Here is an 18411-nt window from a genome sequence, read left to right on the forward strand (position 1 = left end):
TTAAAAACTACTGATAATTAAACTGCATAACAAAACTAGCTCAAACTCCTATTCGATGGATATATATACAAAGAAATATCAGCTATGTGATATTTATATATGTATTGTTATTTAATTGCCATCAATTTTATTTATTTAATTTTTTTGTCAAAAAATTTTTGGCACCATTTTTAATTTAATCAAAAAATTAAAATTAAATTTTAAAAACAATTTTAAAAACATTACTTTGCACATTGTGCGGACTAATTTCTAGTAACCAATTAATGGCCAAGGCATACAACAATCTAATCCCTTAAATAGTTTTTATTAGTTCTTTTTGAAAAAGAATTTGATACAATTTTATTATATTCATAATTTTTGTAAAACAAACTTTTAGACAAAACTCTCTCTGAAAATAGTTGCGGACTGATAAAAACGCTGCCAAAAGCTAGACAAAAACCACATAGATATATATGGGAATCCCCATAAAAATGTGCTAGTATAGTGAATGATTTAAATGTAATTTATAGCAACAACTTTAAATGGTCGAATGTGGTTACTGAAAAGAGAAAATCATTAATATTTTTATTATTTGATCTTTAAAAAGCTATGATGTTGGATTATTCATGGAGCTCACTGTGTTAAAGAGGTTGGCCATTTATCCACCTTTCAAACATAATGAAGCCCTCCTCTGGTTTATACTCTACAGTGTGCCCTCCTCCCTGCAAAATGAAGCCAAATACAAAAACCATTTTCAATTTGAAATGTAACGACGAAAATATTCAAAAACAAAAAAATTGATGAGAAAACAAAAGAAAAAGGGACTTGCTTTGATGGTGGCAAATGTCATATTGTTGGCGTAAGTCCTTGTGTACCCCATAATTTGGTTGTTAATAAACCAAGGCCTCCATTGGTCAATGATTGAATAATTTAGAGATCTAATCCAAGCTTGTGTTCCAGGAAAAGGCACAAACATATCATGATCACCACTATAAACTAATGACCTATAAAACCCTTTCATGCTATTGTTTAGATGGTACGGTACACTGCTCTTTATATCTTTCTCATAAGCCATATCCCAGTCGCATCTCACCCATTTCTCTATACTTCCCTGCAAATTTCACATTCATACATTGATTAAACAAATGCTTTATTATTAGGTATTATAAATAATGACATATATGTGCATATGGACGTATGTATGTAACTGTGACATACTTTCACCACATGAAGTGCTCTGCGTACATCTTCATCATTAGCCCAATTTGTAGCTAGCAAATACCGATACGTCTGCATATTTCAATGGTTTAGCTAAATGATTAGGAAGACTACTTCAATGGATTTTGTATATTTCATTTTTTTTTACTTACATAGCAATCATGAGTTGGAAGAGGAAGATCCGAGTGAACAAGTTCCCTAACATCTCTTCTTCCAATATGCTTTTTTGAAAACGGATTCGGCAATGAAAGATCACACAATGGTGTCAAAATTAATGCGTAATTTAACCTTGAAACACACTGGTCCATCATCAGCATCAAACCAAAAAGTCCCAGTTAGTATTCGCTATTCACAACTCTAAACTTGTGTTCAACTTTTACCTTATCGTAGTCTTGCATCAATTTCAAGCATTGTGTATTACTAGGATCTATATTTACATAATTTCCTTCGCAGCTTCTCTTAAGAGACTGCAAACAAGAGTTTCAAGAAACCATTTCCATAAAAAAAAAAAAATATACATGCATTTTTGTGGAGAAGGGACAAGATAAGACTTCAATATACCTCATAGAGTTCATCAGAGATCAGTCCCATCCCATGAGCATATGGGATCCTATAGTTATAATCAATATAAGAATCTGTTGACGGGTTCCCAAGAACATAACCCTGTTGGTATAAATGAAACTCAAAGATGTTATATATCTATTTATAACTCTATATATTACGTTAAGATAAACATATGAGTGAAGATATTGATGAACCTTAAGATTGATTAGAGGTTTGTAGCCATGTTCATTTCCTGCGTAACGTTAATGTGAAAGACTGTAATGAATCCAGAGAAGATGGATGGATTTTTGGGGGATTGATTATAATGGCAAAGAAAAAAAAAAGCAAACCTATTGAGATTTGTTGAACAATAGCTGGAACAATTACACCGGCATAAGAATCTCCACCAACATAAAAATGATTTGAGACAAACTCTGGATGCTCTACAAGCCACTGAAACAATAACAACAATCAAAACGATTATTTATCTATAAGCTATATATACTTATGTATATTAGCTATGCTTAAGAGTCTCAACAAAACACTCTGAAAAGGGTTCAAGAAATCAAAGACCTTTTGAAGAAACTCATAAGTCTGTTTTGCTTCTCCTGTGTCACTAGGCTTATCCACAAGAGGATTTGTTGAGTAGGAGAAGCCAGTCCCAACAGGTTGATCCAAGAATATTATGCTAGCTATCTGAGAAATCATCAAACCAACAAAATCTTGATACCGGTAAAACACCGAAAAAGAAAACAAAAAAAAAGCCTATAGCTAGTTTGTGATAGTGAATGTCTAAGGGAGTGACCTTTGTCCAAGAATATGAAGTGGAAACAAGAGAAGGCAAACCTCCACTGTTACCCTCAGTATTGAAAGTCAAAGGCCCTGCAAAAACAAGAGTAGACATAGAAAATCAAACTAAAAACGTCAAATCTTTTTCATTTTTCTTCTTCTTGAAAATTACCGAATTACCGATTTCAAAAGCAAGGGCAGAGATAGAAGAGCAAGCAGGTCCTCCAGATAACCAAATTAGAAGAGGGTCTTCTTCAGGATTGTTCTCTGATTTGACGAAGTAGTAGAAAAGCTGAACTTTCTCTCCCTCACCAACACCAATATATCTTTCATTAGAAAGAAAGACAGATGCAAAGATTCAGACTCGTTAAGTTGTGAAATTGTTAGTCATGAATCTTGAAAAGCAGAGGAAGAGGAAACTAAACGGACCCTGTTTCAAGGTGGAAAGGAAGAGGACCTTCGAAACCAGGAAGATGGCTAATCACAGAGGCTGAATTAACACCATGTTGAGTCAAGAGGAGGAGCAGCTGAAGCAGAAGAAGCAACTTCAGTTTCCATGCTTTAGACATTTTTGATTAACTCTTTTATTATGTTCTTGATTAAACAAACTAAAGAAGGAGTGTTTCCTTCAAGGTTGGGCAGTATAACTGAACCGATCAACTCGAAATACTGTATTTTCTGTCTTATTTTGATTAAACCACTTCTCTCTATAGCAATTTCTCCTTCGTTTTTGTTTTTCTGCTTTTACTTCTCTCTCTCATCATACTTATCCAGAAACCATTCTTTCTCCTTCTTTCGAATTGATCCACGAGTACCACGATGATTATTTAATTATATTAATACTTCCTGCTGTCAAGTAGGTCCCCTTTTTCTGCACATGTTGTGACTTGTCGTCGTTCAATTTACAATATATATATATATATATATATATATTTTTTTTTTGTCGTTCGAGAGTCTTATTAATGCAAAATGAAACATTGTTCTCTTACACAACCAGAAACAGAACATTAGCTCTAACAACAACATCAAACCCCTAATGATAAGGATAAGTAGATGTTGGCCCTCGCCCTTTGTCGCGTAGCCAAGCCAATCTTGAACATGATGGTAACATCTCTAGTAACATTCTTGGAGATCTCTCGAGCGATTATGTTCGATCGATATCTTGCAACTATCACACCCAGCCCGCAATCTATTGATGTATTCAATGAATGACTGATAACGAGGCCATTTTGACGGCTTAGATAAAGCCTTGAAGGTTCTCTGGATCAGAGTTTTGGGATCTTCTTGTTTCCCTGCTTAGATGATCGCATTTCGATTTTTTCAGATGGCCATAGCACCCACAGATAGCTCCTCTTAACATCTTCCATTGTTGCTTGATTTTCTATATAAATCAAGAGTGTACTCTATAGTATCTTCAATCGAATTTGACCAACCTGTTGACGAGAGAGGAATAACCAAACCAAACTAAACCAAAGTAAGTAATATAGTTTGGTAATGCTCTAACCTAAAAATCGATTTGATTATTTTCTATTAAGTTTTCTGTTTATGTTTAGTTTGGTTAAAAAATGTAAAACCAAATAGTTTTTTTTTACAGTTTTCAAAATCAAATTTGAGATAGTTGTATATTTCTTTCTTTTCAATTGAATTTTGATTAATACTTGTAGAAAAGATGTCTTTATGTTTTGTAGCAAAGTTATTACTATAATTATTCTTTTTGAATCATGGATAAAAGGAAAATCGAAACTGAACCTAACAGAATTGTGTATGGTTTTTATATGATTTCATTATTTATAAAATCGATAAACTGTAAATCGAAAAAACTAAACCGTACTAAATCAAATACTTTTTTTTGTGTGTTAAGTTTTTATAAAAACAATAATTAGTAAAACAGAAAAAAATAGAATCGAAACCAATCGGAAACTGAAATGCACGCCCATAGTTATTTTGGTACTAGTTTTCAAAAACAGTCGAATACCAATTAGAAACTGAAATGTCCACCCATAATTTTTGTTGGTATTAATTAGTTTTTAAAAACAGTTATGGTACAATTTTATTATATTCGTAATTCGAAATAAATTTAGTAAAAACTATATATATATACATATATTTTTTATATATAAATAGCTGCTGATTTACAAAAGCTACATGAGAAAAAAGCATGGAAACTGAAGTTGCTTCTACTCCTTCAATTGCAAAGAAAAATAACTGGGTCACGAGTGCACAGAGGTATTTTAAAACCCGTTTTGCTGCTTGCCAGTGCGTCTCAGTAAAAAAGTGCATAAACTGTGACAATTTGTTTACAGCAAATGTAATATCTAGTCGTGTAAAGTGCAGGTACTGCAAACTGCCTACAACTGTACGTATATGGTTGAATGTAGTTATGATTTATTCTTCAAGGTCCTAGTGGTATCAGTGTGTATGTTTTGTTTCCCCTCAAAAACACTATTTTATTAAGATTACGGCAATAGACTATCCTCTAGAGAGAGCTAATTGGGGGCCAATGAACTTACATGGGAGAAATTTAGGCCTTATGCTTTTGCAATCCGCACAGACGTTACAAGATCGGATAATATAAATTAAGCTAAAATATCTAAAAAGAGCCGCTAAATTCTTAAAATCGTTAAGTTCTGACGAGAACAAATGCCACTCTGCTGAGTTCTCGTCATAATTAAATGATTAGAGTAGTCTGTTGCAAATATCTCGCAGCTTGCATTGGACGAATGATGGGCTTGTAGACCTAGGGTTTGTTTTTAACAAGTCTGTTGGTCCTCCAAAAGTTTTAAATTTATAAAACCCTAGTGTTTGCAAGTGCACAGATGTATGTTGTAGGACTTAGGGTGTTGATCCACATGGAGGATGTCTAATCTGCGAGAAACAACAACTGGGAAAGTAAGCAAAGTCATAACTCATGGGGTTTTTGGTTAAAGATCCTAAACTAAACCTAATCTAATATTCACAAGAAATAAGATGCAATGCAGGATGAATTGTTAAAAGAATATCTCAAGCATATCGACTCAAACTATAAACTCTTAAACTCATACGTGGCGACTTAGACTTCTCCGGTTTACTCTAATCGATGTATGATGCCATTTCCAATTAGCTTCCAGGCTATTTATCTTCATCTGTTTCTGGGATCTGCATGGAACTAGAATAGACATGTGTATGATTAACCAACTCTCGTCATCTTAATCAACTAATCTCTCAGATCTGACAATTAACTCTCGCTCTCATGTCAAAAATAAGATCATGCATTAGACATTGAATTTGTTTGCTCACATCTTCTCTATAGGTAGCTCTCGACTCTTATAGCGACTATGTTCTTCTGAAGCTAGGTACAAATGATCTGATACAACACTCTCGTGGTTTTGATCGATCCTAGGCTCAGAGAATAGGTCATGAATCTACTTTCATGCAATATGAACAACTTAGAAGAGATGAGATCCAGAATATGGTTTAGAACTATAGAAATCCTAATCGATATGTGTACCTATCGAAATCTTCAAACAATTTGACTCTCTAGGACAAATCTACATGATGCAATGAATGATGAAAGACATAGAAGAATGCAAAAGAATAAAACAGAAAATTTAATAAGATAAAAAGGAGAAAAAACAATGGATCTGGGGAAGAATCCCCATCTCCATCGCCTAACCCTAGAAAAACAAAGTTTGGTGGCTCAAAATCTCATTACAGAAGCACACACCCGTTTAGGGCTGCTAAAAAATGTATTTATAGGTCATAGGGTCTTCCAGGTCTCATTTAGGGCTTCTCTGAAGAGGAATGGCGAAGTGGGCTTTGATGTTGGATCTTGTGGCTCGTCCTAAGGTCCACCGGGGGTGAGAGTCTTCCAGGACAGGTAAAACATGGTTTTCCCGCAGGTGAGAGTCTTCCGGGACTGGTGAACTGGTTCAACTTGTTCTCCAGTGTATCTTTTGATTGCACCGTTGGATCTTTGTGATGTAAAGTGCTATGGAAAGCTGGTTGTCTCCTCTTGATTGTCTCTAAATTTTAGCTGGATCAGACGGTGAAAAAGTCTTCATTGGAGGCTGAACTTCTGACGGTCTGACTCTGAGCTGAAAAAATGGATTTCTTCCATTTTGCCATCCTATTCCCTAAGTTTCCTGAAAAGAGCCTTGAAACTACAAATACATGGAAATCATAATAAAATTTCCTAAAACTGATTAAAACCTCCTAAAACTGATTAAAACCTTTGAAAAAGCATTTGAAATAAATGATGAAAATGGGTCAAAATCAGATGTTATTAACGCACAGACGCATCTCATTGCCCCAAGAAGAGAATTCAACTCAGCGTGTAGCGGGGACAGACTTTGGTTTGAAACTGTTAGTCCAACTAAGTGAATATTCTCCCCCGACGAAACCCCCCAACCATGGCCGTTAGTTGGGTCAGAGGCATGCCAAGAATCATCGATGTAACACCTTGTTTGGGGTAAGAGATGCTCACAATCTTACTCGCCACTCAAAAAAGGAGCATTTGGTAAAGTTTCCAACGCGTTTGCACTCCTCCATATCTCTTCCTCATGCTTTGCATGTTCAAGGCTATCAGGGGAGGGGCGGGGGTTTCATTCACATTGTCAAAAATTTCCTGTTCTTAACTTTCTAGATAAATCATATAATCTATGGAAACACTCTGAGATGCTCCTCGGTACTACCAAGAGCACGAGCTTGCCAAAATAGATAATCGAGATTACTGAATATAGAGGGTAGAGGAAAGATGCTTGGGGCTGAAGAAATAGCAGAGAGTGCTCATACTTGCTTCGATGGAAAGCATTCAAAGATAACATGGTTTATGGTCTCTTCATCTGATCCACAATGGGGACAGCTTTTATCTCGTCCAAAGTGAGGAAAGTGAAACCACAGAGAAGTGGAGACACAACCCATCACATATTGCCACATAAAATGTTTGATATTTCGTGCAGTTTTTAACTTCCAAGTTTGTGTCTTTAGTACCATAATATTGGGTACCAGTGCGTATATATATTATTAAGAGAAACTAGGTGTGGTAGCAACAAGACAAAAACTATTTACCTCAATAAAACCAGATTATTTTATTCAAGGGAAAATACTACTTATCTCCTCAGCATCTTCACTAATATATCTTTTTGAGAATAGCATCTACGTTTTTTTATTTTACTTTTTCTCCGACAGATCTTTTTTCTAACATCCATTATCTGTTTTTTCTTTTTTTTCAAATTTCAAATAGCAATCTCATTTTAGCATACAAGCTTCACTCTTCATTTTTTGTTTCCAGATTTTTCTTTCTCATCAGCTTTCTCTCCTTTATTACGATGCAGACTCCGCCGACCTTCTTTTTTCTCCTGCTACTACTCCGGCGAATTTTGAAAGGTACCTCTTCGATATATGGTTCTCTTCTGCTGATTTTTACATTCTACTACTTTTGTATATTATTCTCTGTATTTCTTCAGTACAGTGGCCTTTTTCGCAGTTATCCACATCTGGGTTTCTTGATTTTGTAGATCTAGGTGATGTTGTGTGTGTTGTGGGTTGTCAAGTTTTACCCTAATTGAAATCAATAGTCGCAAGTGCACAGCTGATCGATTGTAGTACTTAGAGATCGAATCCACAGGGAAGGAGGATCTTTTCCTGCAAAAAGCCTTTGAAATAAGTTAAAGTAAGGAAGTCTAGAACAAAAACGGTTTAGTGGGGGTTTGGTAGTGTGTTTAAAATGTAAAAATGAAATATTAAAAGAGAATACGGAAATTAAATGACGTAATAACTAAACTTAATGAAAATGACTAAAAATGATAAAAACGGATATTCTAATGCTTAAATGAAAATCTACTAAAAAGGAAAGACAATATTGAACTAAGGCTGAAAGAAAAATCGGTGTAAATCAATGGAGAAGAAAGCGTTGGGATTCAGGGAAGTTTTCTCAGGGGTACGAACGATTCAAAACATTGCTAGAGAGTAAATTGATAAGATCTTAGCATAAACTTTTCGAACTGGAGTCACGGACGTATGAATACGCCACTGTCGTGATCATAGACAATTATCTCTCTCAACCCTGACCAGTAGGTTTCCACTCTGGCCCTGGAAGAGAAGAGATGCATTATGTTTAAGACTCGTCCTAATTCACAAATCGCCCATAGGTAGGTTTCCACTCCTATGTTTGTTTTGCTCTCCCAAACTAGATCTGATACCTGATGAACACTTTCGTGTCACCAAGCATCTGGATCAGATTGTAGTTCATGACGCTACCCTCATGCAGTAAAAACGAATTCAGAAGAAAAAGTTCTAAGATTCAGCTCAAAAGCTCATGGAATCCTCATCGAACATATAAATCCCCATCGAAAATCCCTTAATCCCAACAATAAAACTACTCAGACATGATGAACGAAATCAAAGACATAGTACTAATAAGTAGAATAGAAACCGAAATTGAAAAAGAAAGAACAAGGGTTCAAGAGAACAAATCTCTCTCTCCCTAAAAGCTAAAGCAAAAACAATGAAAGTATGAAGTAAATAATTCGGTTCTCTAAGGTTACACGATTTCTAGGGCTCCTAAGACATGTATTTATAGTGCTCAAGACCTCTCTAGACGTCACTTAGGGTTTCTCCAAATGTGGGCTTCAGAAATGGGCTTTTTGGGCTCGGAGGTTGAAGGCCGCGGTCGGGAGTGCTCTGACCGCAGGGAATGGGTGGTTTGCCGCGGTCGGGATGCTCCTGACCGCGGGAAAATGCTTATTGGCCGCGGGTGGAAGTGATTGCCAGCTGGTTTACGGGACATCTTGCTCTTCGCGTATCTTTTGATTGAACCGTTGGATTGCCAAGCTGTAAAGTGCACTGGAAAGCTGATACTTCCATCTTTAAGGTCTCCAAATTTGAACTGGATCAGACGGTGAGAAGGCCTTCAATCGGGGGTGAACTTCTGACGGTTTGACTCTGAGATGAAATCTGGTTTTCTATCCATTTTGTTAAGCTTTTCCCTAAGTTTTCTGAAAATAGTCTTGAAACTACAAATACTAGAAAAACGTGATAAAAGTACTTAAAAGCAATTAAAAACATAGAAAAAGTATTTCAAAACGATCCATAAAAGTGGTCAAAATACGGTGTTATCAACTCCCCCAGACTTAAACCTTTGTTTGTCCTCAAACAAAGCAAAAGCATAAACTGGTTAGTGAAAACAAAAATAGGGAATGCACAAATCTTATAGACATGAACTCCTAAACTAGGACCAAAGATAGTGCATCAATCCACAACTTAGTCTAGAAAATTCTCACTATTGCACAAGAGATACTAGTCCAATTTTTCCGTCATACAAAACTTAAACAATTTAAATCTTGATTTCAGTCAACTAGCTCTCTACATTCATTAAGTTCAATAGTGAATTCTCATTAAAGACATCATCCAGGGTAGACGGCGTTTGGCATTAAAGGGCTATTTAAGTGGTGGAGTTAAAGTGTTTCGGGTTACCTGAAGATATGGAGGATGCAAGATAATATGCAAAACAGCAAGAGAGATAAGGACCTGTTGATGACCACAGTTTTCAGTCACTTCTTCTTGCCAAATGTTGTTGCATAATCCTTCCTCCTTTGTTGTAAACAGCTATTCCCCCAGACTTAGATTCTTTCCGGGAATCAGAAAACAATCTCCAAAACTCCATAAAATCGAACTCCAGTTGCCTTGGGACTTAAAATTCGACCTCTCTAGACTCTCTAAGGCTTTTATCTCCTTTCTTTTCTTATTTTCGGATTTTTTTTTTTTAGGAAAGGAAATGCCTTTTAAAGAGAGAGAGAGACTAGAGGACGAGATTGTACCAAAGTTTGAGATTTTTCTAAGGCAAACTGAGTTTCTCTTGTATTGAATCCTTCCGGAAACTTTTCCGGCAAATCGCAGGTCTCTGTCCTTGGTGACTGAAAACTGCGTCGTTCCTCTTTCTCTCTAACGTTTTTGCACTTATCTGCATATAAGACAATAGAAAACAAGAGTGCATGTGGTTTGAAAGAGGATTGGTTAAGGTGGGGAACTAGCTAAAGATGAACTAGCCATTCAGGATCAACAGAGAGTGGTAAAAGGATAAAGGAGTCCTGAATGTATGATTCGTTTCCCTGGTCTAATGCTTCAATGAGAAAATTAACTCCAAATTAAGTCCAAATAAAACAGAGCTAGTGTATCCCTTCATCTAAATCGAAATCATTCAAATTCCTCTGGGGTACTTCGTTTCAAATGTGCTTAGCTACCGCCTAGTCTAGTCCTAAATAATGAATGAGCAAGTCACTAGGAACAGTTTAAAGCACACAGTCAACTATCATTGATTCATGTTCACCATTCCCTTTAAAACGTATTTTGTTTTGAAAACCGATTTTGAAAAACTTTAAGGAAATAAAAAAAATGTAGATAATGCAAGACTCATGAAAGAAAGGTGGTTAGAAAGGGATGAAATCCTCCCCCAGACTTAAATCACACTGTCCTCAGTGTGAAACAAGTCGAGATTGGATGAGAAAAATGCATAGATAATCGAATTGGTAAGGACAAAGAGAACTTACCTGGATCCGGGATGCTGGTGGAGATGAACCGGATTCATTCGAAGGGGTTTGGGAAGGTGATTAGGTGGTGATGAAGGTGGTGGAGGGTGATGAATGAGGTGGAGGGTGATTGGTGAGGTGAAATGAGGTGAAAGGGGTGGTTTGGGTCGTGCTTGGATGTCAACGACCAAGTGCCGCGGTCAGGGGCTGCATGACCGCGGCAATCAAGCACTTGGCCGCGGTCAGGACTACGCGACCGCGACCGACAGTAGGTTTCCCGCGGTCAGAACGTCTGCGACCGCGGGGGCTTATATCGCGGCCTCTTCCTGCTTCTCCTTGGTTCCTGCTGGGCCGAGCAGTCAGGTACCATCCTTCTTTTTGGTTTTTTCGGGTTTTTTGATTTTTTTTTTTTTGGCTTTTTTTTGTTTTATAAGAAACACCTGAAACTAAGAAAAAGAAAGAGATCAAAAGAAAAAGAAAGAAAAATCCTAAAGAAAACAATACCTAAATGGGTTGCCTCCCATTAAGCGCTTTTGTTTTAAGTCGTTTAGCTCGACTTTTGGTGTTGGACGTGACTTATTCCAATGAAGAAGACCTTGTCATGAGACAAGTCTTTTTCGACATCTCCTTGCTTTGCTTAGCAGGTTCTTCGTCACTCCAAAGTTCTTCTTCAAACTCTTCTGTTGCAGGACGTTTTCTTGCTTTGCTGTTGTATGAAACAGCTTCTGTGAAGACATCTTTGTCGATATTAGCAAATGAAATCCTCCGGTTTGGCCAGTCCATTATAGCTCCGGAAGTTGCTAGAAAAGACCATTCCAGAATCACTGGATATGTTGCATCTCTCGTTTCGACAATGTAGAAGTTGACAGGCATTATGCAATCTCCTATTCTCAAAGGAATTTCATGAGCTATTCCTTGAGGTGTTGCATTAGAATCATCAGCTAGGCTAATCTTTGCTCTAGTCCTGCGCAGGTGTTTGATACCAAGTCTCAAAGCAATTGCCTTGGACATCATGTTAAGACAAGCTCCAGAATCACATAGCACGTTTTTAAACATTTCTCCTCTAATAGAACAAGAGATAAGAAACTGACCTATACCTTCTATTTTATGAAGTGTTCGAACAGGTTTACCTCTTCTGGCATGATTGAACAAGTCTTCTATCTCAGGGATTGATTCTTTGCTCTCACAGAAGTAGTGGCCTATCATGAAGTCCTTGCAAGCTTTGGCAAACGTGATTCCTTCAGGTAAATTTCGAACCACATCATTGAATTCATCGAGCTTTTCTTTGCTGATTTTGTTGGTGTAGTGGCTGCAGTCTTCTGGATTTTTGAGGTGAATCGCATAAACAGCTGTTTCTGGTGTTGTCATGTATCGAGCTCTCATAAAGTATCTATGGATATCCTCTTTAGACTCCTTGCAGTACCTGAAAAAGACTTGCAAACGACCAAGTTTCCAGATTTCATCAAAGCTTAAATGAGCAGGGAATGACCTGACTACGTTGTTGAACTCCATTAGTTTTTCTCTACTGATGTTGTTGGTGATCCATTGAATCTCTCCTGAGTCGTCTTCTGAGGAATATCCTGCGTTTGGATCTTCTACAAACAACCCATACTCTTCATCTTCAGAGTATTGCTCTTCATACTCATCTTCACAAGACAAAGCCATGTTGCAAGGCCATGACTTGTCCTCTTCTTCAGATCTTTGGGTGCTTATGGAGCAAACCAGTTGTTGTTGAAGTGGTTTAGTCATCCCAGGAGGTGTACCAGACGTACATATGCTTGTATGAGCTGAACGGGACTGTTTTGGAACGTTTTTACGGTTGGCTTTGACTGCAGGTGACGCGACCGCGGGGAAGCGACCATGGGCCGAGGGCAGACCCATCACGACCGTGGGGGAACGCCTGTTGGCCGCGGTTGGAGCCAACGCGACCGCGGGGATTTGCCTCCGAATTGCTCTGCTGCTGTTGCTTCCTCCTTTGCCTCCTTGGTGGTATCCTGGGTCTTCTGGCTTGATGTACTTCCTCTCTGGGCTTGAGTCTTTAGTTTTGGTTGTTGGAATCTGCTCTCCAAGTCCTTGCATGATCTCCTCAACCTTTTCTTCAACTTCATCAAGAGCATAGACTACTTTGTCCAAGGTTGAGTCAAGCTCTTCGGTTTTGTCGATGACTTTGTAAACCTTCTCTGAAACTTCGACTGTAAAGTCATAAGACTCGTTCTTGGCTTCGTTTAGGGCTTTGTCCACGTCATCAAGTTTGAAATCCAGGTCCATGACTTTGTTTTTGGTGTTGTGAAGCTCATAGTTGTGCTTTGCTTGCTCTTTCTCCATGCTGTTGAACCTGTTAGCAATCATAGCTGCATCCTTGGTTGCACGTTCCTCTATTGAATTGACTTGTGAGGCTAGGTTATCGATTTTTTCATTGAAAAGTTTCGATATCCCATCAATCCTTTCGTTTAGAGAAGTTGTAGCGGTTGCTTGAGCTTCTATGAATTGTCTGATCACGCCTTCGAGCTGACTCAGTCTGTTGCTGAGCTGGACGTTCTCATCTTGCTGGAGAACCTGGTGAGGTAGGCGATACATAGAGTATCTAGGGTTTGCCATTTGAGGTGCGTAGGGATCCTTCTGGAACGTTCTGTAGTCTTCGGGTTGAGTCTCTTCGTAGAGATCGCGTAGATGCTTCTCTCTGCGTCTGGTGGCTTGAGGAGTGTTATAGAAACCTTCCTCATAGTGTATATTTCGATTTATAGGATCCATATCTTCTGAAATGGAAACAAAATAACCGAAAAATGGAAAGTTGCAGAAAAGGAATTTCTAGAGTCGATTTACTAACCTATCTCGGGGTTTTGCAGAAAAGAAAACGCGTGCCTTCCCCGGCAACGGCGCCAAAAACTTGATGTTGTGTGTGTTGTGGGTTGTCAAGTTTTACCCTAATTGAAATCAATAGCCGCAAGTGCACAGCTGATCGATTGTAGTACTTAGGGATCGAATCCACAGGGAAGGAGGATCTTTTCCTGCAAAAAGCCTTTGAAATAAGTTAAAGTAAGGAAGTCTAGAACAAAAACGGTTTAGTGGGGGTTTGGTAGTGTGTTTAAAATGTAAAAATGAAATATTAAAAGAGAATACGGAAATTAAATGACGTAATAACTAAACCTAATGAAAATGACTAAAAATGATAAAAACGGATATTCTAATGCTTAAATGAAAATCTACTAAAAAGGAAAGACAATATTGAACTAAGGCTGAAAGAAAAATCGGTGTAAATCAATGGAGAAGAAAGCGTTGGGATTCAGGGAAGTTTTCTCAGGGGTACGAACGATTCAAAACATTGCTAGAGAGTAAATTGATAAGATCTTAGCATAAACTTTTCGAACTGGAGTCACGGACGTATGAATACGCCACTGTCGTGATCATAGACAATTATCTCTCTCAACCCTGACCAGTAGGTTTCCACTCTGGCCCTGGAAGAGAAGAGATGCATTATGTTTAAGACTCGTCCTAATTCACAAATCGCCCATAGGTAGGTTTCCACTCCTATGTTTGTTTTGCTCTCCCAAACTAGATCTGATACCTGATGAACACTTTCGTGTCACCAAGCATCTGGATCAGATTGTAGTTCATGACGCTACCCTCATGCAGTAAAAACGAATTCAGAAGAAAAAGTTCTAAGATTCAGCTCAAAAGCTCATGGAATCCTCATCGAACATATAAATCCCCATCGAAAATCCCTTAATCCCAACAATAAAACTACTCAGACATGATGAACGAAATCAAAGACATAGTACTAATAAGTAGAATAGAAACCGAAATTGAAAAAGAAAGAACAAGGGTTCAAGAGAACAAATCTCTCTCTCCCTAAAAGCTAAAGCAAAAACAATGAAAGTATGAAGTAAATAATTCGGTTCTCTAAGGTTACACGATTTCTAGGGCTCCTAAGACATGTATTTATAGTGCTCAAGACCTCTCTAGACGTCACTTAGGGTTTCTCCAAATGTGGGCTTCAGAAATGGGCTTTTTGGGCTCGGAGGTTGAAGGCCGCGGTCGGGAGTGCTCTGACCGCAGGGAATGGGTGGTTTGCCGCGGTCGGGATGCTCCTGACCGCGGGAAAATGCTTGTTGGCCGCGGGTGGAAGTGATTGCCAGCTGGTTTACGGGACATCTTGCTCTTCGCGTATCTTTTGATTGAACCGTTGGATTGCCAAGCTGTAAAGTGCACTGGAAATCTGATACTTCCATCTTTAAGGTCTCCAAATTTGAACTGGATCAGACGGTGAGAAGGCCTTCAATCGGGGGTGAACTTCTGACGGTTTGACTCTGAGATGAAATCTGGTTTTCTATCCATTTTGTTAAGCTTTTCCCTAAGTTTTCTGAAAATAGTCTTGAAACTACAAATACTAGAAAAACGTGATAAAAGTACTTAAAAGCAATTAAAAACATAGAAAAAGTATTTCAAAACGATCCATAAAAGTGGTCAAAATACGGTGTTATCACTAGGATTTTTAAATTTTTCTTCTCCGTCGAGTAGTGAAAGGTTATTTATTAGCACTCACTTTTTCGATTTCTGATTCTCTATAATCAACTTTATTTCTAGTACTTCTGATTTTTGTTCTCTGTATTCACCCAGTTCTGTCATCTTCTTCGTTGTTATCGATATATGATTCTCTTGATTTTGTAGATCTAGAGTAGTTAACTATTTTTGTATGCATACTGAGTAAATAATAGCTACATTGAATATCGTCATTATTAATTGTCTACTCTTATCGTCTACTCTTATCGTCTATAATAGATACAATAAACAACTACTCCATATTCAGTTTACATAACTACTATGCACATATAACCAACAACTAATATTACTGTTGATAGTTAACTACGTTACAACAGTAATTAGTTTACAATAACTAACTTTTTACCATTTTTTCTTTGTAGGTATATGTGTTCTCTTCAACAATGTGAACCCACACCATTCACAAATAATGTGCTTCTCCAGATTCGCGATGCATTCGTTGATGTCTTTGTAAAGGTTGATAGAGAATCTACAGAAGATGATTATTCTTTTGCTAGTTCATGTAAAGTTTTAAACCAAACATTCAAGGAACCATCTGTCCTCAGGGCGCTCAACCTATCTGCCTTCATTAAACGGCCCAGCTTGATGAAGCGCTATCCTGAATTCTTTGAGTCAGTGAAAATAGACAACTACCAATAATCAACTTTAAGTAGTAGGTCTCTAATAGAAATAGACAATTATTAATACTTACTTAAGTATTAGAATCAACTTTGAGTTGTATGGAGAAAATAAACAACTACTAATTATCGATTTTGAGTACTAGCTATCTAATCAAAATACGTTATAAAGTAGTCAATGTCTCCATGTCATTCAAATGAACTTTCATTTTAAACATAGTCACCTAATAGTAGTCGTCTAGTAGAAATATATGAACACAACAAACAAAAGAATTAGAATTGAAAGGGACGTCTATACTGAAGTGATAGATGACTAGTTGGTATATGTCTATTTATTTTCAACTTGGTGTAACTATAGGAAGTATCGTCCATAATGTCTCACACTTTCGGAGTGAGAGAATATTTGTTTGAGGGGGATGAAATTTTTTTATAAAAATAGTTGTTTACTATATAACCACATACTGTGAGCAAATGATCTTCTATGAACATAGTTAACTATGGCCATAGATTTACCATTGTGACCTCTCCCAAGATGCCTGCTGCAAAGCCTTGTTGCATTCCTCAAATTTCTATGTGTCATTCAAACGAATTGGATCAACCACATTTCTACCACAAAGTAGTCAACTACAACTCAATATTAAAAAAGTTGACTATGTTACAATAAATAGTTGACTACGTTACCTTCATTTCTCCTCGGGATGGGATCTTTATTTTCTTTTATCGACCATGTGGTCAGCGCATTAATGGGGGAAGTAGTTCCGAGTCACGAGAACATACATAAGTTGGTTCTGGGTAGAAAGGTCTTTCATAAAAGGGTCTCTAAAAACTGGTTGTGTACATCTCTCCCATAAGCTTCTCGTTTGCACTGTTGTCATACTCATCGTAGTGGATAACAACCACCTACATTTTAAACATAGTCACATATTAGTAGTCATCTACTATAAATATATTAAAACAAAGATCGAAAGAATTATAATTGAAAAAAACGTCTATACTGAAGTGATATGTGACTACTTGGTATATGTCTATTTATCTTCAACTTGGTGCAACCATAGAAAATATCATCTACAATGTCTCATAATTTTAGAGTGAGAGGATGTTCATCTGAGGATTGTTGGATTAAGCTTGAAGTTATCTTGACTTGCAAGATATTAGGAATATGAAATATTCTTAGGAGTTATCTAAGAAAGGAAATTTATATTTCTATGGGAATTAGGAGTTATCTAATCCCTCTTTATATAATGAGATATCAACTTGTGATATAACTTAATAGAGTTTGAGGGCTTTATTTTTTTAGTTAGTTTTCTAAAGCAACAAGAGAGTTATTCTTAAACCTTGAGTTCTTAAGTTCTTAAATTGCAAACTAGAAGGATGCAGTTTTTTTTTTTATGAAAATAGTTGTTTACTACATAACCCTATACTCTGAGTCAATTTTTTTGTTTGTTTGAAAATAGGCAATTATGCTATAGAGTTACCTCATATTTCAAATGATTTGAGCAAAAAGGTATCGTGTATAATTTCTTGAGAAAATAAAAATCATAAAGCTAAATTGCAAAATTAGATTAATCAAATCAGTGCTGCACTACCTAAAATTCACTCGTTCTGAATATTGTGTTTAGAAAAAAAAAACAGAAAAGAAGAAGATGAGAAGAATAACGGAGAGAAAGAGAAGAATGGTGGAGAGAGAAAATAATAATTAACTTAGTCCTACATACATTATAAAACATCAACAACGTATGAAGGATGCTAAAGTACGAATAAAGTTTACGCTACTATTATTCCAAAAATAGGTAATGTTTGCGTCTGGTAAGTAAGTGTGGTCCCAATCTCTGTCAGAAAAAGCGATGTTTAGATTTAGGGAACAAAGAGTGTAATGTCATTTCCACTTACTTTTTTTCGTTGACTTGTGCTACCCACTTAATTAACTATTTTTCCATGTTAGTTATTTAATTCGTTTTTCCAGAAGTAATATTGATGCAAATCACCCTATTATTAATTACCTCGTAAAAAAAATAATTAATATTATAAAAAAAATAATTACCTCGTAATAACTAATATTATATATTTCTAAATGATTATTTTTTTTTATTTTAATAATAATGTTTATACTTAATTCAATTTTTTTTAACTAACGTCTACTATATATAACTAACACCAAAAAATAACAAAACACAGAATTTTTTTTTAAAAAAAATTGATCT

At 36.7% G+C, this 18411-nt stretch overlaps 1 protein-coding gene across 2 annotated transcripts; it reads right to left on the reverse strand.

The window, feature by feature from the left end:
• Positions 1-428: 428 nt before the first annotated feature.
• On the reverse strand, positions 429-3310 carry LOC18991870 (serine carboxypeptidase-like 18). 2 transcript variants are annotated; one of them, XM_024152401.1, is made up of 12 exons: positions 2959-3310; positions 2710-2855; positions 2546-2622; positions 2314-2436; positions 2091-2193; positions 1956-1993; positions 1759-1860; positions 1578-1664; positions 1350-1418; positions 1198-1269; positions 809-1090; positions 429-701 (listed from the first exon to the last, which is right to left on the reverse strand). In XM_024152401.1, exons 1-12 carry the CDS (start codon positions 3096-3098, stop codon positions 621-623), a joined length of 1320 nt encoding a protein of 439 aa, XP_024008169.1. In that variant the 5' UTR covers positions 3099-3310; the 3' UTR covers positions 429-620. The 2 variants fall into 2 exon arrangements, with proteins under 2 accessions (XP_024008169.1, XP_006415266.1); XM_006415203.2 differs by having other exon boundaries at positions 457-701; positions 1350-1496.
• Between the last annotated feature and the right edge of the window lie 15101 nt (positions 3311-18411).

The sequence above is a fragment of the Eutrema salsugineum genome, unplaced genomic scaffold (assembly GCF_000478725.1).
Source record: "Eutrema salsugineum unplaced genomic scaffold, Eutsalg1_0 scaffold_5, whole genome shotgun sequence".
NCBI classification, from domain to species: Eukaryota; Viridiplantae; Streptophyta; class Magnoliopsida; order Brassicales; family Brassicaceae; genus Eutrema; species Eutrema salsugineum.

Coding starts and splice junctions, on each gene's coding strand:
- LOC18991870 (XM_006415203.2), bottom strand. CDS start 3,098: ATGTCTAAAGCATGGAAACTGAAGTTGCTTCTTCTGCTTCAGCTGCTC. Junction 2,437..2,545: donor CTTCATATTCTTGGACAAAG/GTCACTCCCTTA, acceptor ATGATTTCTCAG/ATAGCTAGCATAATATTCTT. Junction 1,270..1,349: donor TTCCAACTCATGATTGCTAT/GTAAGTAAAAAA, acceptor TGAAATATGCAG/ACGTATCGGTATTTGCTAGC.